Source organism: Bradysia coprophila (assembly GCF_014529535.1).
Source record: "Bradysia coprophila strain Holo2 chromosome X unlocalized genomic scaffold, BU_Bcop_v1 contig_79, whole genome shotgun sequence".
In the NCBI taxonomy this organism is placed as follows: Eukaryota; Metazoa; Arthropoda; class Insecta; order Diptera; family Sciaridae; genus Bradysia; species Bradysia coprophila.
In genome coordinates, this window is record NW_023503370.1 from 541,518 (window position 1) to 558,680 (window position 17,163).

Genomic DNA, 17,163 nt, shown 5'->3' on the forward strand with positions numbered 1-17,163 from the left:
TTTCTAGATTTTTAAATATTTTCCTTTATTTCTTTCCATCAGAAATAATTTTACGTTTTACACATCGTTCTGTTGTTTCATTTTTTTTTTTCTTGCTTAAACGACTAACAAGAACTAATGTTAATTAAAGCCTTAAACGCTACGATTTTGGTTTCACTTCTTTCTTATTTCAACATAAAATTAATTTGATTTGAGAATAGACAATTGTTTATTACCCAACGTTTTACATTATTTATATTTCGAATATTTTTTTTTAGTATTGACTGAGATTTGACTTACTAATAAATTAACCAAAATTAATTTAAAAAAAAACTCCAATTTGCAGTCTCTTATTTTTATCTTTTTTTTAATGCTCACTTTTACAGAGAATTATACTTATCATCAGATTTCACCCCTTTTAGTATTTAATTGTTATCTTTCGTCTGTCGGTTTATTAAACTCATTTTTTTAGAGAGAGAAGCCAATGTCGATGTTATGCATACTACAAATTATTTTATATTATAGACTGTTATGACGAGAGAGAAGGAAATGTAATTGAGGCCAGTTATTTCACTTGGCTAGGGGGTTAGGAGGTCAAAAATGTATATGTAAATATGCAATGAGTAGCACCCAAAGCAAGTTAAAATTAACTGGACTTCGGAACTCTCGCTCTGGTCGTAACAGTCTATTAAAAGCCAGATCAAATTGGGTAAGAAAAATAGAGAATTGGATTCAGTTCTTTGAAGAAAATGGGAAATAAATTCGATCGGTGGCTTCCCTCTCAATTGCATTCTGTGTGTGTGTGTGTGTGTGTGTGTTTGTTTTGTCTTTCGTTTATTGTTGAGTATTTCTATTTTAATTTCATTTTATAATCTAAGATACGTATTTTTTTGAGTAGTAAGTCTCTACATAGATTAGTGTAATTTATAATTGCTTTGAGATTCAAAACATTTCGTTCTTTCTTTCATCTTTTTTGGTAAATGCTATTGACTAGAAGTTAGATAAACTAAACTTTATCGAGAAAAAACGGGCTTTTATTTGCTTGGAATATATACTCTATCAACAGAGTCAAATTTCAAACAAATTAATTAACAGAAAATAAAATCTTTTTTTAATTGAAATACAATTTGTTCGAGTTACTAATTTTGAGACAATTTTTTTTTTTTTAACATTTGAATATGGTCAGTGTATGCTAAGTGGCTAAGGTGGAAGTATTTGTATTCGGTCGGGTTATATGAATCAAAAAGTTTTTTTTTTAGAAAACAAACTGGGAGTCTTGAATGGTCCGATTAATGATGCAACTAACGTATCATATCTACGGAATTGGGCTGACTCGTTATTTAACGGACAACCTAAAAAATGGAAAAGGAAAACATTTCAGTGTTTAGCGGGATACATAATGTAACATTGTAACAGTCTGCAACACTCTGACTGATATTTCGTCATCCGAAAACGTTTCCCATCGTTCATAGAGAAGGTTCGTTGCAACAACCTCAAATATAGAAATGAGTTGGACGTCCTTCGTATTTTGCAGTTCATGAAATTCTGAACTTCTTTCAACTTCTTTCGTAATATTGATGGGGAAGCACGCTTGGATCGACCTTTTTTATTTTTATTTGAAAATGACTGGGTATATTTACAAATTGATTAACGAAAATATTGCAAAAGTCTATCACAATTCGAAATTTAAATATCGACCGTCAAGTCGTTCAACCAGGTCAGCGCATCAGCCGTTAGGGGCCGTTCATAAATTACGTAACGCAAAAATCAACATTTTTCAGACCCCCCCCCCCGGGTCTGTAACGCTAAAAGGGTCAAGTTTGACCCAATTTTGTTAGAACCGTAACGCTTGCCTCATACCCCCCCCTCCCCCCTCTTGCGTTACGTAATTTATGAACGGCCCCTTACCGAATGTATTTCCGCGATGTTTCCTTGGAATCTGTGTATCACGCACTCCTCCACCAAATGTTTCATAGTTTGCACTTCGCCGCACTGGCAAAGTGGAGATTCGATTATGTTCCATCTATGGAGCAGGAAAGCGCAACATCCTTGCCCAGTTCGGATACGGTTTAGACGCAGCCACGTACGACGGGGTAAGTTGAAACCTTCCACCTCCATTGTCGGGTCGGCTATTAACTCTTTGTTGTGCACCGTCACATTGCTCCACCAAACTTTCCACCGAGTCATTCGATCGTTTTGACTGTCTGCGTTACGGAAGAAAACCCAGAATGGCGAACGTGATCTTAGTCGTAAGTTAGTAGGAGCCGACTCCAAGTCATCGAATATAGGCAAATCTGGGTTGAGTTGAATTTTTCTGGCCTCCCTCAATGCCGACTCTTCCCGTAGTACGTGTGCTGGCGCAATGTTGCTAAGAATGCTCAACCATTCCACTTCAGTCGATTGTACGGCCCCGCAGATCAGTCTCAGTGCAACATTGATTTGTGTGTCGACGAGTTTGGTGTGACAGCTCTTCATCCAAACTGGCGAGCAGTAATCAGCGACCGACATTATAATCGATTGTGTTGTGATCCTCAAGGTTTTCGCTGAACAGCCCCACGTTGTTCCCGTCAGTTTTTGCACAATGTTGACTCTGGCTTTCAGTTTTTTCCGTGTACCTTCAAGGTGTGGCCGGTAAGTCAGACTGCGGTCCAGGATAACTCCGAGGTATCGAGGGTATTTTTCGTGCTTAATTTTCCTTCCATTGAGTCTCAGTTTCAGCTTTCGATTCGCTTGGTGATTGTTCAAGTGAAACGTGATCGATGTGGTTTTGCTTGCGTTTGGTTTCAATCTCCATTTGGCGAAATAGAAAGACATTTTCTGTAGATCTGACCTGAGCGCTTTCTCTATGTCCTCGAATTTTTTATCTTGAGGAGCAAGGGCAATATCGTCAGCGTAAATGAACCTTCTCGATTTCGTGTTCGGGATATCGCTGGTGTAAAGACAGTAGAAAACACACGACAGGACCGATCCTTGCGGCAGGCCATCATTGAGTATGCGTTTGCGGCTGATCTTATCGTTGATTTCGACTTGAAGACACCTGTCACTCAGCATGTTCGAGATCAGAGTTAGCGTTTTCTTACATTTGATCACTCGGCTTAGTTTCATTAGTAGTCCCTTCTTCCAAACCGTATCGTATGCTGCCGAGAGGTCCAGAAATACCACGCCAGTTTTGAGTCCTTTCTCGAAGCCAAGTTCGATGAAATTTGTAAGAGCAAGGACTTGATCACAACAGCTGCGATTTTCTTGGAATCCCGCCTGTTCCTTCGGGATTGTAGTGTTGATGGAATTTCCAAATCTAGCCAAGATCGCTCGCTCGAACAACTTGAAACCACAACTCAGTAGAGAAATCGGGCGGTAGCTGGCTGGATCGTCCAAAGGTTTATTCGGTTTCGGAAAAGCGATGACTTTCGCTTTCTTCCAAGCTTTTGGCAGCTGACCAGTCGAGTAGATGTTAGTGAATAATTTGCTGAGCCACTTGATGGCATCTGTTCCAAGGTGTTTTAGGAAGTCGGGAAATATATTGTCCATACCAGCAGCTTTACCACACTTTATCTCCGAAATTTCCTTACTGATTTCGTCTGGCGTGAACGGCGCCGCAAAAGTGGAAGTTGCCACGCTGTTCCGGAAATTGTTTTTGAACTCTCTGTTTACCTTTCTCTTTTGAGCTGTCGATACGAAACCTTTTGAACTCTGAACCATTTGCGACGCTATCTGGTTGGGAGTAATTGGGTAAACGGATTTCGAATCTGAGGACTTACCGCTCATCCGATTGATCAGCTTCCACGCTTTCTTACTGGATTTGGCAAAATCTACAGAATTCATTTTCGATTCCCACTCGGCTTTACGGTTTTCATCCAGCTTGCGAAGCAGTGACTTCCCCGTTTCAACATTTCCGGTTGTTTGAAAATCGTCAAAAAGCGTTCTACAGTCGTCTGACCATCCAGGTGTAATGGCTTGTCTATGACCTCGAGGAATTGACTTTGAGGCTGCCGTCTTAACTAAGCCAATGAAACGGTCGTAACAAGATGCTTGTGGTGGTATACGCAGAATCGTACGGTCGATGATTTGGGAGAACTTTGTCCAATCTGCTTTGTTGAAATTCCAGCGATTTCTTTTATCTGAACGAACGAGGGGAACTTTTAGGCCAATGTCGATGATAATTGGACGGTGTTGGCTGTTTGGGAAGCCACGAAGTAAACGGCGCGATGCTGGCTGTGTGCTACCGTCGACATTTTTCGAAACGAAACTCAAATCCGGTGTGTATGACCGATTCCATCTGGCCGACCGAAAGGTGCCAGGGTCGGTGGAATTGAAGAGCAGTGTCAAATCTTCACGAAACATCCAGTCGGCAACGTTGAGGCCATCTTGGTTTGTGTCGTTGTAGCCCCATAATGGGTTGTGACCGTTGAAGTCGCCGACAACAAAAAATGGTCTATCAAATTTTGGTAAGACTTCCGAGCTGAAATTCATCGAAATTCATCGACCTTAACATCAACGGTTAGTTTTAAGATTTCGAAACTGGGCTAAGACATGATCAAACACGGAAGCCTTATACAATTTGGTCCGAAAAAACAACTGATAAATTTTGGCAACATTTTCTCGTCTGGAATTTTCGCATACTCTATGTAATGCCTCCCACAAAATACTAACTTTAACAGTGAAACAAGGAATCAATTTTTTGTGACGATGACTGTGACTCGTAAATTAGAAAAACCACAAACTATCTCCCAATCGACTAACACTGTCCTTGACTTTTAGCGTACAATATAATGGGAATGACTATACAAAAATCATCTTCGCTTGAACTGAATAAATTAGTTCACTCTCGACGTGACCCATGGCCATAAACGCGAATTCACTCTAGCATTAAACAGTCGAACCGGTAATGCGTTTTCGTACTCCCATTGTAAACCGACACATAAAATAAAACCAAAAAAATAAAAACCAAAAACGACCAACAATATAACGAACAACAACGCATACGCTTATCACTTTTTACTCTTCCTAGGTTCCTCATCGTCACTGTGCTCCTCTTGCAACAGCAACGAATCTGGATGGCGTACAGCACCGGGCTTTTTCTTATTCCGTTGCCACGTGAAGACACGAGCTAATTGCAGAAACTTTTTACGAGATTTCTTTCCCATGTGTTTCAATCGTTCCCGGAACACAAGGTCGTCTTCACCGCCTTTGTCCTGTTGCTCCTTTTCCAAAGCCAACATAAATTCTTGATTCCAGCGTAGTTCGTTCATAAATTCTTCATTTTGGAGCATATGGGCAAACTGTTCGTCCGGAATATCATAGTCAGTTCGAGGCTAATGTCGCAAAATCAAAGGACTTGTTTAGTAAACGAATACCCTTTTTTTTTTGTAAAACAAAATCTTACTTCACAACCAGACAAGCGTAAAAATCCAGGCGGTAATGGTCCCAGCATCGGGGGATTCCATTTTTTATGGGCTTTTGTCGTACTCCGATCACTACTCTTCAAAGGACTAGAGTTATTGGATGAACTGAACGTTGGTTTCTTTATTTTAGGAGATGCGCCCGTATTCGCGACATTCGCGGCGGGACGTAGTAATGATGATCCAGATTCAACAGATATTTCAGATTCTTTTGCCGTGTTCAATGCTGATTTGTTCGGTGTGGATCCAGGTTTGTCTAGTTCGTTGCGGAGTTTCTCATTCTGCCCATAAATTAACGTGACAAAGGAATGTAAGTCAACGCGTTTTGAACGAATTTGATTAAAAGTAAAAAAAAAAATTTACTTGATTGTCCACACTCATCGCTAGTAATTGATCAATAGTTGCATCGACAGCGCCTTGATTCGCACGTAAAACGGCTTCGATAACTTCCTTCTCCATGTCCGGAAACATTGTCTTAAAGTCAGACATTGCCTCTTCAAACTCCAATTGCATTGTGGATGCCATTGTACTTTCAGATGGTATGGACCAAGTTCTACGCAATAATTTTTTTTACATTTTGTAAATAAACGAATCACGAACAATAATGACATGCTAAACAGACCACTCGCTATTATACCATATCCGAAAAATGTATTTATACCTACGGTTAAATGTGTGACTTACAAATTGTTATACACAGCAGTACGGAATGATTGTATCCGGAGCGTATAGATAGAGAGCTACTCTATTCGTCCATTTGAATTCAGAACAGTACAACAGATCGACGACATTTTATTCGATTGAAATTGATTTAATCACAAAATTTGGTTTCCCTTTTTTCCTACATTTTTCCACCATCAATGACTTTGAACACTGACGAAAATTAATTCATTTTTGACATTTTCCTTCTTTTTTTTGCACTGAAATCGAAATCGATATGTCAGGAACATGCGTGCGTTTTTTTTACAGAACAAGGCGGGCTTTTTTTGGATTATGCAAAATATGTCGATTACCGGTGCAGCTCAATTTGTGTGCACACAGATAAGGCTGACTGTTTTGCTAGTTTTGCAGGGACGATGAAAATTAAATTTTCAAAAATTGGGTTCATCCAAACCCCAACTGTTAGCGATCAATGTAAAAATTCAGAAATTTGTTCCATTGCATTATCTCTTCTCAGTATAGTTGGAGCGGTGGAGTGTACAGACTAATAAATTTCTTTGTTAAGTTCGGAATCTTAATTCACCTTAATTGGAAGGAGATAGAGGATCGATATTTCAGATTCATGGTAAATTATCTTCAATTTGTAAGTGAAACTTACATCAATTCAAACAAAAATCTTCGCTTCTACTGGTACTGTTGTACTGGTACTTCAAATATTTATGTGCAGAAAAGGGGCTTCTTTTCGCTGTGAATCTGTGCAGACTCATCTTGCTACCGGGCTCTTTACACCATTACATATGCAAGGCATAGCGTTTCTGATTAGACGAATTTATTCCAAGCGAATTCTATAAAAATTGTTACAATCAAACACTACCAGCATCAGCTTTTCCAAATAATGGCTCTGCTGGCAATTTCCACGGATCAACAACATACGGCAATCTATTGCTCGGGTCTGTGCTCCAATGATGGATGCGACATCGTACATTTGCTTTCTCCAAATTGTTCACTGTAATGGTCACCATAAATTCCTTGCCTTCTTTCATTAGGTCCGGACCGGTGATTGGTTCTTTCGGTATTTCAATTGCCTCTTCAACTGCATGCATACCAGCTTTCCGTAGCGATGCTCTAACGTGCCACGGCTCCAAAACCCATGGCTCATCTTTATTCATAATAATAGACAGGACGCGCTTTTCTAGGACTCTTACGGTTCTTGCGGCATAGGGAGAACTATGCTCGACTTCATTTTTAGTGTTCTTCAGACTGGCGTACTTTTTAAGGTTTTCATCAGTTTTGTACACGGCTAATCCGGGTAATAGCAGTTGATTGTAAGCCCGCGTTCTTGGCACCGTGATAATGTCCCCGCGATCGCCAACTCCAGCTACAAATGCCGTCAAAACAACTTCAAGATCGGGACGTTTCTTTGTGCTTCGATCTTCAACGAGATCATAACAATAGAACTTTCCCCGCATGACATGGGGTTTCTCATTCTTTTTATGTAGTCTGGGTTGCCATCGACGTTTTAGGATGAATGTATTCTGAGTGCATAAATGTTGAGGTTATAACAACGTTTCGGAATCGTTGATAAAATGGACTTACTCGTGTTGGTTGAGCGAAAAGCGGTTCTTTTACTTGTAAGATGGTTTGGTAGCCACTGCGAACAACTGGGAGAATTGCTTTCAACATTTTGTTAGAAAATTACACCGAAAATGTCTGTTAGTGTCTAATATTCAGTGTGTCAAATTTGTTGTTGTTGTTGGAGTGTGTCTTTGGATATGTCATTATGACATGTATCAGCTGTGGCTGAGGCACCTCAGCGGTGTAGTGAATATCCAGCAACAAAGAAGTTCGTTTCAGCAATTGTAATTTGCAGAAATAATAAAATTTTGGACAGGGTTCTGGTGGATGACTAATTTATCGGGCTCTCCGTTTCGAAAAGATTGTGCCGACGTTCCACGATTACCAAGTTAAATCATAAAAATCTTTATCAAAAGAAAAACTAGACAGAATGTTTCGGGTACCGAATAAGTGGCAATGTGAATCCATCCGTGGTTGACCCCATCGAAAGAAAAACAAAGTTGAATTTGATCTATATTGTTAGTTGCAATAACTAATTCCGAAGCTTTTGAAATTTGACTGCATTTGCATAACGCCAAATAAGTTTGACTCTCCGGTCAAATGTTAAAATATTTTTGTTCTCGAATAACACTTCTAATAACGTCATTCGTATACCGTCTCTAAATAATATTAGGTGGGGAGTCTGTATCTTATATCCACAGCTTATTACTTAACACCAATACAACAATCGAAAACCAGCCCAATGATGACGGTATGTTATACTTCCTCAGCGATGGAACAGCAATTTCACTTTCTAAAAAAAAATTCAGTCGAAAAGCATTTTGAATGTGGCACGTTTAGTGCAGCAGTTTCCTTCTTTCTTTAACCATACAAAATCTCACCAGTTTCGTTGTTGATATCGTTTTTGTTAATCGTTAATTTTTCCAAACCTTTTCATATACAAAAGACTATGTTCGCCCGTGTATCATTTTATCCCACCTTGTTCTATAACATTTTTATGGAAAAGGTGACGGCAAGAAGATGGTACGATCGTATTGATGACCATGTTATTCTTGGTGCTTTACCGTTTCGGTCGATGGCATCGGACGTGAGTGAAAAGAAATTGGAAGAAGACCAGTGCTTCGACTAAACGAAATATTTTGTTAAATTTACAGTTAATCAAAAATGAGAATGTTAAGGCCGTTGTGTCCATGAACGAAGACTATGAACTCTGGCTGTTTTCGAACAATTCAGAGGTATGTATAACACCGACCGTGTGTCGTTTAATTGTAGTTTAATTGCTGTTCGGTGATTTGTGATTTTATTTTTTACATTTGAAGCAAGCAGTTCCACTTAGTTGAATAATATCATAGCTTTCGAGAGATCAATTTTTGCAAGGTCCTATGAAAGACCCATAGTTTCAGATCTACACTCCACAATTCCACGATCGCAGACTTCTCATTCTTTACCAGCAAATTTTTCAATCTTTCTAATATGTACCAAATACCATTTGTGTACGGCCAAATAGATAATATCAAAATCTTCAAATGATCTAAAATCTCGGTATACACAGATAGACCAGAGTCTTACTTCAATAATATGTTTAGTGGATCATCCACCGAAGGTTTCGAATTGTGCGTTATAAAGCAACAATCATTTGTGAGTTTGGAAGTTAGCTATTTAAGCATCTGTTTTTGGTCGGCTAATTTTTGTCAATTTCCTTTGCTAAAACAGAATTACTTTCGTTCCTGTGGCATGCAAATCATTTAAATTTGAGTCGCGTAGCTGCTTTTCCCTCCTGTCCAATCCATACGCGATTTAACCATAGCAGAATATTAAGTCTGTAAGTTCTTTAAAGGCTTACTAAACATCGTGTTAATTGTGGACGTTTCAAAGGAAATTCCGTTAATTGCAATAGCAGAAATTATTTTACATGCTCGCTGGTCGAAAATTCGTTCTTTTCATCGAATTTCACGAACTTTCGACACCTACATCATGTAAAATCATATACAAAACTCGGGATAAAAGTGAAAAAGTCTCGGTTTCGCCTTGGATCAACAAAATTCACACGAAGGCTCCACTTTTCAACTTTTTATTCCTTGTCATGTAAATAACTATTTGTCATCTCAATTTGTGCCAGTTGTCACGATAACCCATAGTTACACTTTATACCAACCTCTTCTTCACATAAGAGATTTTGTTCGCATATCAGATTAGCTTTCAAGTAGGGGATTCCCTATTTCAATCCAACTTAGTACAGTTACTACTTGTCGAAGCAATCACTTTGAAGATTCTTCATTTAAAGTACGTAGTGGGCTGCAGCTTAAATCCCAGCTTTTGCTTCTCTTACTCGTTGTACGTTCTCTGAAATTTAGGCAATCCAGCGGTTAAAATTCGGAAGCTTCTTAGAACATGACTACCAACAAAATTCTATACCATCTAATCCAATGGAAGCCTAAACTAGCTCTCGCCGAAACTATATTTTCGTTCTTGTTTTGTCAGAAATGGAAAGAACACGGCGTGGAATTCCTTCAACTAGCAACAACCGATATATTCGAATCGCCTTGCCAAAATAAACTACACTCCGGAGTCGAATTTATCAATCGTTTTCTGCCAAAAACGTCACGAATATCAGGCCTGTCGGATGCAGATGCAAATGATTCGCCAGGTACGGTCTATGTACACTGTAAAGCCGGTCGAACTCGAAGTGCAACGCTGGTCGGTTGTTATCTGATGCATGTAAGTCAGAATTGCGTTGACCATATGGTTTTTGTGAATTAAAAATTTTCGTTTTTTTTTTGTGTGTGTCTGCTTTAACAGAGAAACGGTTGGAGTCCTGAACGGGCCGTCGAACATATGAAAAATTGTCGATCGCACATTCTGTTACACCGCAAACAATGGGAAGCACTTAGATTGTATCACAATGAAAATGTAAAACCAAATTTAAATAACAAAAATGCGTGACATCAGTCGCTGTATGACGATGGTTTACAAATTTTGTTCGAATAAAAAATTATTTTAAAAATAAAAAATCGATTTGGCGATTGGTGAAGTTGGACACAATGCACAAAGACCTTTCCATTCATAAGTTTTCAGCGTTTTATTGTTCATACTCATATCAAACGATCCAACTGAATTACATTAGAAAAGTACTTGGGTTAAAGCAAAAAGAAAGACAAAAAAAAACAGTCACTAGGTCCTCTAAGCATAATAATTAAGGTTCGCCTTCTTCTTGGCCTGCACCTCCATAATTGCATCCATGAAATCTTCGTGTGTAACATTATTAGCAGATCTTCGCAGTGCAATCATACCAGCTTCAACGCAAACAGCCTTACATTGAGCCCCATTGAAATCATCGGTGGACCGTGCCAGTTCCTCGAAATTGACCTCCGGACTAACGTTCATTTTTCTCGAATGGATTTGCATGATTCTAGCCCGAGCCTCCTCATTCGGATGTGGGAATTCAATTTTCCGATCCAATCGTCCCGATCGCAACAGGGCCGGATCCAGAATGTCAACACGATTCGTTGCAGCAATTACCTTGATATCGGCGGTGGAACTGAAGCCGTCCAATTGATTCAACAATTCCAACATCGTACGTTGAACTTCGCGATCGCCCGCCTTTTCCGAATCGAAACGTTTCGTACCGATGGCATCCAGTTCATCGATGAAGATAATTGCGGGCGATTTCTCTTTGGCCAATGCGAAGGCATCACGAACCAATTTCGCACCGTCACCGATGAACATCTGCACCAATTGTGGACCGGCCAACTTTAAGAACGTTGACTTTGTTTGAGCGGCACAGGCACGGGCTAAGAGTGTTTTACCGGTACCTGGAATGGATGTGATTTATAAAGTAAATGGAGACTGAGAAGTAATGTAAAGTATTGCATACCTGGAGGACCGTACAGCAGTACTCCTTTCGGTGGATGAATACCCAAATTTTTGAATTTGTCTTTATGGGTCATTGGAAGGACGACAGCTTCGATTAGTTCTTGAATCTGTTTATCTAAGCCACCGATATCGGAATACTGCTCAGTTGGACGCTCGTCCACTTCCATTGCCTAAAAGTTTTTCATTTATGACAAAATCATGACTCGGATAACGAATGATCGTTCAACTGACCTTTACGCGAGCATCGTACTCAGCGGGTAATGTTTCCAGAATCAAATAGGAATCCTTGTTAACACCGACCAGATCACCTGGCTTCAATTTTTCCGGATCCACCAGGCCAATAACTGGCAAAAAGTATGTTTGCCGTGTTGATGTCTTGATGACAGCGCACTTTCCTTTTCGCTGATTGTCCAATACCAGTACTGCTCCATCATCTTCCTCTTCTTGTGGATCGACGTCCAACAATTCGATGACATTTGAGACGAGATACGGTAGCGTTTTGTTCACCTTTATCTTCTCGGCATTGTCTTTTATCTTTTCGTTCTGGGTTTGGAGTTCGTGAGTGATGCGCATAACCTCGCTTTTCATTATTTTAATTTCGTTGTCCATCAGACGAGTTCGGCTAACAATCTCATCTGTGGGCATACGAAGCACCTCTTCGCCCAGGGTTTCCTCACCATCCTCCCAAATCGATTTATCTTCCAGTGTTCCAGACATTCTTGCGATGAAATCGGTTCAAAACTAAAGATTTTATTTTTGTTACCGAGAATGACGAAGCTTTCTTGTGTATTTCTCTTGTTTTATGTTGACATATGAGATGGGTTGATTTAAAGGTCGTGACTTTTATATGTCCGAGAGTTTGTTTCATGTTCAAGCAAAAATCGTTCACTTATCAAATCAGCGGGAACACTCTACAAGGCTGTTGTATCGTGTCTACCGACTTGAGGGACTGGTTACACACTGAATACACATTCCATACAGATTCAAAGTGATGAGGGTGATGCAATTACCCCAATATCCTGCACAATCCTTTCGTCAAATGCAAATTAGACTTTAAGAAAGTGAACGTCCCTAAATGTCGACCAATAAATTCATTTGTCGCCACTATGTCGTCGCAGTAGGTTTTTTGCGATGTAAAATATTTAATGTTTTGACATTTGTGAAGTCCATACATTTTGTTGTTGAAGGCTCGCTGACAAAATCCAAAGCGAAAATACAGAATTCTTGTTAGATTCACTCGTACAACCGAAGATTTAACATACACTCCGCAATGGCTTTGGCACTTCGCAGTGTGTGCAGATTTAAAGGTAAATTGCGTTGTTGATTTTCTTCTCTAATTAGAATTTTGTGTGTTATGTAACTGCTGTAACCTCAAACGTCTCGTTACTCAAACAATAGCATCGCCAATTATTTCAAACATTGCTCGATTGAGTACATCGTCAGCAATCCCACAGTCGCTAAAATGTCCAATCACAGTCTCTGCAAAGCAAAACCTTTTGTTATCCAGCCAAATTCAGATGAGTCCTCTGGTAAGTTTACGAAATATAATGAACCGTGGAAGGGAAGGAATAACGGGGAACGTAATTTTTACTTTTATTCATCCCGTCAACAGATCTCACGGACAATATCTGTATCAGCTCCATTACAATCAGCAACTGGCAAACATTCAACATTATGGACAGCTGAACGTGCTGTGTCGGCTGGCTTGTTGGCAATCGTTCCAGCAGCGATTGCTTTCCCATCGCAACCATTAGACGTTATATTGGCTGTGTCAATGGTAATGCATGCTCACTGGGGATTGGAGGCTGTTGTTACCGATTATGTGCGCCCGATCTTATTCGGCAATGTTGTGCCGAAAATTGCTCACATCTTGCTATTGGGTCTGTCATCAGCTACATTGGCCGGTCTGATTTATTTCATTTATAACGACATTGGTATTGGAAAGGCTGTCCGCAAGTTGTGGGCAATCAAAGCCCAATAGGTTTTTCGAAACAAGGTCTTACCTGCAACACTTTTCTTTTGTTCTCGATAATATACAGCTGTTTGGAATCTGCAAAGATGTACTAGTTACGTGCTAACATAAATTGTGCATGCTGTGTGTAGCCATGCCATCTACTTCAAAATAAAAAAAAAACGCAAATGTTTTATGTAACGAATTGGACAGTTTTATTGCAGAATATTAAGTTTACACAGCATCGTCAACGTCATCATCGTCCCGATTGTGTGCATCGACTGCCTGGAAAAGAAGAACGGTAGAAATTTCAGAAAAAAATTCCGATTCAATTTGAAAACGAAGAAACAAACAATTTGGGCGACGTAGTAAAATGATTTCGCGAAGAATACTCAGAACGACCATTTCGTAAGTGCAATTTCACAATTTACTGTGCCTATATGATAAACTCTTCCATCTCTGTCTCTCATCAATTTTGCGTCCTTAAGATGAGTCTAATAGAAAGTTAAGCCTAAAACATACATGCTAAACACAACGGTCCTTAAGGGTTGATTTAGTGCTTTGAAGTACTGAACATGACTTCAGTGAATGAATTCAACGAAAATAAGTAAATGGACCCGTATTCCAACCCGTATGTTCATCAAATTAAATTAATAAAATGTTTTAAACAGAGTAAATCGACAAACTATACAATTTCCACATTGATTGTTCAAGGTCAAAATACCTAGCTCTTTCGATCTAAAAAAAAATTCAAGTCAGATGATGCAAACAGATGCAAACATTTTGATTGATTTGTCTGGTTAACACCACAAAAACTGGCAGTGAAAGCATTCGTGGGTTGCTTCTTTAAGTTTAGACAACCCGACTACACCAATAGAGAGTGCAATTTCACAATTTATTTGCTACTCAATCAGGCAATGAACTGTTTGGATTTTTCCATAGAGAAGTCCAAGCTCTGAGCCTGAGTAACAGGACGGATAAATCGTGATCTGAACCTGAATTTCAGGTCGGTCTGAGAATATTTGAAACTGAACTCACCTGACCTGAATTTAGCTGAAATCTTAAAAATAGTAAAATTTCACGTAAATCAGATTAGATTTCATGTATACCTGGAAGAATCGCAGATATACCTGAAATCTGACCTGATTTACCTGAACTTTTACAATTTATAAGATTTCAGCTAAATTCAGGTCAGATACAAATTTTGAGCTCAGGTTCAGTCGAGGGTTCAGCTCAGATAATCTAAACTTCAGGTTACACGTCGACCTGACCTGTTCTGAGCCTTCAAGCTTTCAACGCCCTCAGCACTGCTTTGGTAGTCCGAACGATCGCTATGCTCAAAATGATCGATTTCGAGGAAATTCGTGATATGGGTGACTAACCCATTAAGTGTCAATCGTTTTGTCATTTTTGAAAGGTTCTAAGTGACTCGACTGATGAACTCCAAAGCAGTTCATTTAAACTTTAAACGTTCTGATCTTCGAATCTCTACAAATTGTCACTATATTCCCATCCACATCAAAATATACCACTGAACGACACTCCAATTCTATCCTAATTCCGAAGTTAGTTAGCTCGAAATCGATTCATTAAAAACTTACATTGCTCAAGCGGTTCTCTAAAAAATCGTTCAAAGTGTTGTAGCCTTCTTCACTAGATGCCTTAAACACATCAATTATATCGGTTGGGACGCCATAATTGTTACTTTTTCTCGGCTGTATGCCACAGTCTGCGCTCAGGTAGCGAATTTCCGGATCATCTTTACCCGTGGCCTTTCAAAATGAAATTGAAAATCTCTGGTTAGCAATCACTGACCAAATAAACCTATCGATCGAAAATTACAATGTTTAACAAATCGCCCCATTCGAATGCCAATGAATCGGACCACTTTTCACCGAATGGCGAAAAGTCCAGCAGATACACTCGGTCTTTCGCATCTCGTACAACGTCGAAGACATCTGTGAACAGAATGCAGCATTGAAATTCATTGTAATTGCTCGTTATCCGAAATAATGCTCACAGTCGTTGAGTGGAAACTTGTTTTTAATTTGCTCCTTGAACATCGACAAAATGTCATTGATAATGTCCCGTCTTTGAGTATGAATGTGTGCATGATATTGTGGCCAATCTCTTGGCGATATTCCTGAATGAATTCAATTTTTAGTATGAAAATTTTCAGTTGCCAAAGAATTGAGACTCACCGATTAGACTCTTATTTCTGACAAAGCAACGGAATTCCGTTCCTGGATGTATCTCTCGCCACTTCTTCAAAACCAAGTACACGTCTCTGTCCACAGCGACGCTACTGCCTTCTTGGTCAACATCGATTGGTGCATTGAGTTGGTTTAGGTCGTCCTTACAGATACTCGACGCTTTTAATAACTGGTAGACGTCAGTAATGTCTTTAACTTTCATCGTTTGTCCGGCCGTTATCCAAAACGCATCTTTCGGACTATGCCAATTTGTCTTCAGATAAGCTGAGCCACCAAGTTCATCTATTTTCTCGGTTATCAATTTACTAAATTCAGGAAACTCCGGTTGCTGGAACAGTGTTAAGTTAGAAAGGAGAGCGATTTAGTCGAAAATTGACGGTGAAAGCAAACCTCTGAATTTTCCGTGTCTTCATCTTCGTATCCTTCATGAACTTGATTCAACTGATCACTACTCATACATTCCTTGGGTAAAATAATGATTTCGTCATGGAGATAGTGCTTTACCTCATCCGGTATTTTGATGCAAATCGACTTAATCGATATTTTGGCAAATGATTTGTACCAATTTTGGAATGAACATGCACCCAAATCGCTGCTTGGTTTAGCAATTGCACTTCGTTCATGCATTTTCACTTAATTAAATTTCCGCTTTATGTTCAGTTTGTTTTTGTTATCGACTGTCTGCAGGTTACAAAACGGATCTGCATCGATAGAACGCTATTACTGATTTGTGATATGACGGATTTGACATTTTAGCAACACGATGTTTCACTTTGACACAGCCGTGTTATTACTTGAAGCCAATTATTTCATTCGTTGGTAAATTTCAGACTTCAATTTTTACATTTTTGTGGGTAAGTTTTTTTTGACTAAAATTACTCATTGCCTCGATCATTGCAAATTAAATTCATCAGAAATATTTGATAATTTGGAATAGTAGTTTATTCAAAAACGTGAGGTAAAGTTAACTTTACTGCACAGATCCAAAACTTTACCTCAAGTTTGTGAATAAAATACCTTGCTTGTCAACTGGGCAAATGATGGATATGATACTTCTTGTGTGAAATTTGCCGATCGAGGCGTAGCCTGGTAATGTACTTATCTATGGGAGGAAATGGAAATGGCGTAGGTTTTAAATGGAGGAAAAACAGAGTAGTTTTTTGTAAGTGGAAATCAAGATGAGTGAGTAAGCAATAAAAGTAAATGCTAACAGCACGAAATAATGTTCTCTTTATCTCCCTAAGGAAACACTGCGGTAAGTAAAGTAGACCGTTTACTTGAGCGTATTTTAGTAAAATAGTTTCTCTAATTTCGTTAAGTTTCACAAATTTTAATTAAACTTAAGAAGTTTTGGTACAATTATTTAAAGTTAAGTAAATGTATCGTGATTTAAATGAGTTAAGTACGATTGACATAAAAAAAATTAGATAAACTCTGGTAAAATGTCAAGAATTTATGAAAACAGACTAACTTTTGAAAAATCGGAGAAATTTTAGTGAAATTTAACGAAACA

At 39.0% G+C, this 17,163-nt stretch overlaps 6 protein-coding genes across 11 annotated transcripts; 2 read left to right on the plus strand and 4 right to left on the minus strand.

Annotated features, from left to right (window-relative positions):
• Positions 1 to 6,303, minus strand: LOC119070375 (CUE domain-containing protein 1). 5 transcript variants are annotated; one of them, XM_037174686.1, is made up of 7 exons: positions 6,063 to 6,303; positions 5,742 to 5,931; positions 5,363 to 5,659; positions 4,963 to 5,291; positions 4,858 to 4,890; positions 4,464 to 4,813; positions 1 to 1,580 (listed from the first exon to the last, which is right to left on the minus strand). In XM_037174686.1, the coding sequence occupies exons 2-4, from the start codon at positions 5,901 to 5,903 to the stop codon at positions 4,968 to 4,970; spliced, it is 783 nt and encodes a 260-aa protein (XP_037030581.1). In that variant the 5' UTR covers positions 5,904 to 5,931; positions 6,063 to 6,303; the 3' UTR covers positions 1 to 1,580; positions 4,464 to 4,813; positions 4,858 to 4,890; positions 4,963 to 4,967. The 5 variants fall into 5 exon arrangements, with proteins under 5 accessions (XP_037030581.1, XP_037030580.1, XP_037030579.1 ...); XM_037174685.1 differs by having other exon boundaries at positions 4,464 to 4,890; XM_037174684.1 differs by having other exon boundaries at positions 4,858 to 5,291; positions 6,063 to 6,302.
• A 542-nt stretch (positions 6,304 to 6,845) lies between these two features.
• LOC119070379 (39S ribosomal protein L9, mitochondrial) lies at positions 6,846 to 7,818 on the minus strand. The gene is made up of 2 exons (XM_037174690.1): positions 7,635 to 7,818; positions 6,846 to 7,573 (listed from the first exon to the last, which is right to left on the minus strand). Exons 1-2 carry the CDS (start codon positions 7,719 to 7,721, stop codon positions 6,902 to 6,904), a joined length of 759 nt encoding a protein of 252 aa, XP_037030585.1. The 5' UTR covers positions 7,722 to 7,818; the 3' UTR covers positions 6,846 to 6,901.
• A 269-nt stretch (positions 7,819 to 8,087) lies between these two features.
• LOC119070380 (phosphatidylglycerophosphatase and protein-tyrosine phosphatase 1) lies at positions 8,088 to 10,759 on the plus strand. Of its 2 annotated transcripts, none has more exons than XM_037174693.1 (5): positions 8,088 to 8,364; positions 8,423 to 8,700; positions 8,768 to 8,848; positions 10,095 to 10,331; positions 10,413 to 10,759. In XM_037174693.1, the coding sequence occupies exons 2-5, from the start codon at positions 8,563 to 8,565 to the stop codon at positions 10,554 to 10,556; spliced, it is 600 nt and encodes a 199-aa protein (XP_037030588.1). In that variant the 5' UTR covers positions 8,088 to 8,364; positions 8,423 to 8,562; the 3' UTR covers positions 10,557 to 10,759. The 2 variants fall into 2 exon arrangements, with proteins under 2 accessions (XP_037030588.1, XP_037030586.1); XM_037174691.1 differs by having other exon boundaries at positions 8,560 to 8,700.
• On the minus strand, positions 10,677 to 12,293 carry LOC119070376 (26S proteasome regulatory subunit 6A-B). Its single transcript, XM_037174688.1, has 3 exons — positions 11,718 to 12,293; positions 11,488 to 11,656; positions 10,677 to 11,425 (listed from the first exon to the last, which is right to left on the minus strand). Exons 1-3 carry the CDS (start codon positions 12,201 to 12,203, stop codon positions 10,794 to 10,796), a joined length of 1,287 nt encoding a protein of 428 aa, XP_037030583.1. The 5' UTR covers positions 12,204 to 12,293; the 3' UTR covers positions 10,677 to 10,793.
• Positions 12,294 to 12,621: 328 nt separating this feature from the next.
• LOC119070381 (succinate dehydrogenase [ubiquinone] cytochrome b small subunit, mitochondrial) lies at positions 12,622 to 13,638 on the plus strand. Its single transcript, XM_037174694.1, has 3 exons — positions 12,622 to 12,793; positions 12,885 to 13,015; positions 13,099 to 13,638. Exons 1-3 carry the CDS (start codon positions 12,757 to 12,759, stop codon positions 13,465 to 13,467), a joined length of 537 nt encoding a protein of 178 aa, XP_037030589.1. The 5' UTR covers positions 12,622 to 12,756; the 3' UTR covers positions 13,468 to 13,638.
• Positions 13,629 to 16,432, minus strand: LOC119070378 (cell division cycle protein 123 homolog). Its single transcript, XM_037174689.1, has 6 exons — positions 16,041 to 16,432; positions 15,639 to 15,978; positions 15,458 to 15,580; positions 15,280 to 15,395; positions 15,039 to 15,209; positions 13,629 to 13,722 (listed from the first exon to the last, which is right to left on the minus strand). The coding sequence occupies exons 1-6, from the start codon at positions 16,275 to 16,277 to the stop codon at positions 13,672 to 13,674; spliced, it is 1,038 nt and encodes a 345-aa protein (XP_037030584.1). The 5' UTR covers positions 16,278 to 16,432; the 3' UTR covers positions 13,629 to 13,671.
• Between the last annotated feature and the right edge of the window lie 731 nt (positions 16,433 to 17,163).

What these genes read in the sequence shown, in the direction of transcription:
- LOC119070375 (XM_037174686.1), bottom strand. Translation starts at nt 5,903, where the DNA reads ATGGCATCCACAATGCAATTGGAGTTTGAAGAGGCAATGTCTGACTTT. An exon ending in CGATGAGTGTGGACAATCAA is followed by an intron (nt 5,660 to 5,741) that starts GTAAATTTTTTT and finishes ATTTATGGGCAG; the next exon opens with AATGAGAAACTCCGCAACGA. An exon ending in TACGCTTGTCTGGTTGTGAA is followed by an intron (nt 5,292 to 5,362) that starts GTAAGATTTTGT and finishes TTGCGACATTAG; the next exon opens with CCTCGAACTGACTATGATAT.
- LOC119070379 (XM_037174690.1), bottom strand. Translation starts at nt 7,721, where the DNA reads ATGTTGAAAGCAATTCTCCCAGTTGTTCGCAGTGGCTACCAAACCATC. An exon ending in TTTTCGCTCAACCAACACGA is followed by an intron (nt 7,574 to 7,634) that starts GTAAGTCCATTT and finishes TTATGCACTCAG; the next exon opens with AATACATTCATCCTAAAACG.
- LOC119070380 (XM_037174691.1), top strand. An exon ending in TTCGGTCGATGGCATCGGAC is followed by an intron (nt 8,701 to 8,767) that starts GTGAGTGAAAAG and finishes TTAAATTTACAG; the next exon opens with TTAATCAAAAATGAGAATGT. An exon ending in TGTTTTCGAACAATTCAGAG is followed by an intron (nt 8,849 to 10,094) that starts GTATGTATAACA and finishes TTGTTTTGTCAG; the next exon opens with AAATGGAAAGAACACGGCGT.
- LOC119070376 (XM_037174688.1), bottom strand. Translation starts at nt 12,203, where the DNA reads ATGTCTGGAACACTGGAAGATAAATCGATTTGGGAGGATGGTGAGGAA. An exon ending in AGTACGATGCTCGCGTAAAG is followed by an intron (nt 11,657 to 11,717) that starts GTCAGTTGAACG and finishes AAAAACTTTTAG; the next exon opens with GCAATGGAAGTGGACGAGCG. An exon ending in ACTGCTGTACGGTCCTCCAG is followed by an intron (nt 11,426 to 11,487) that starts GTATGCAATACT and finishes CATCCATTCCAG; the next exon opens with GTACCGGTAAAACACTCTTA.
- LOC119070381 (XM_037174694.1), top strand. Translation starts at nt 12,757, where the DNA reads ATGGCTTTGGCACTTCGCAGTGTGTGCAGATTTAAAG. An exon ending in CAGTGTGTGCAGATTTAAAG is followed by an intron (nt 12,794 to 12,884) that starts GTAAATTGCGTT and finishes CTCAAACAATAG; the next exon opens with CATCGCCAATTATTTCAAAC. An exon ending in AAATTCAGATGAGTCCTCTG is followed by an intron (nt 13,016 to 13,098) that starts GTAAGTTTACGA and finishes TCCCGTCAACAG; the next exon opens with ATCTCACGGACAATATCTGT.
- LOC119070378 (XM_037174689.1), bottom strand. Translation starts at nt 16,277, where the DNA reads ATGCATGAACGAAGTGCAATTGCTAAACCAAGCAGCGATTTGGGTGCA. An exon ending in CAAGTTTCCACTCAACGACT is followed by an intron (nt 15,396 to 15,457) that starts GTGAGCATTATT and finishes TTCTGTTCACAG; the next exon opens with ATGTCTTCGACGTTGTACGA. An exon ending in TAGAGAACCGCTTGAGCAAT is followed by an intron (nt 13,723 to 15,038) that starts GTAAGTTTTTAA and finishes CTTCTTTTCCAG; the next exon opens with GCAGTCGATGCACACAATCG.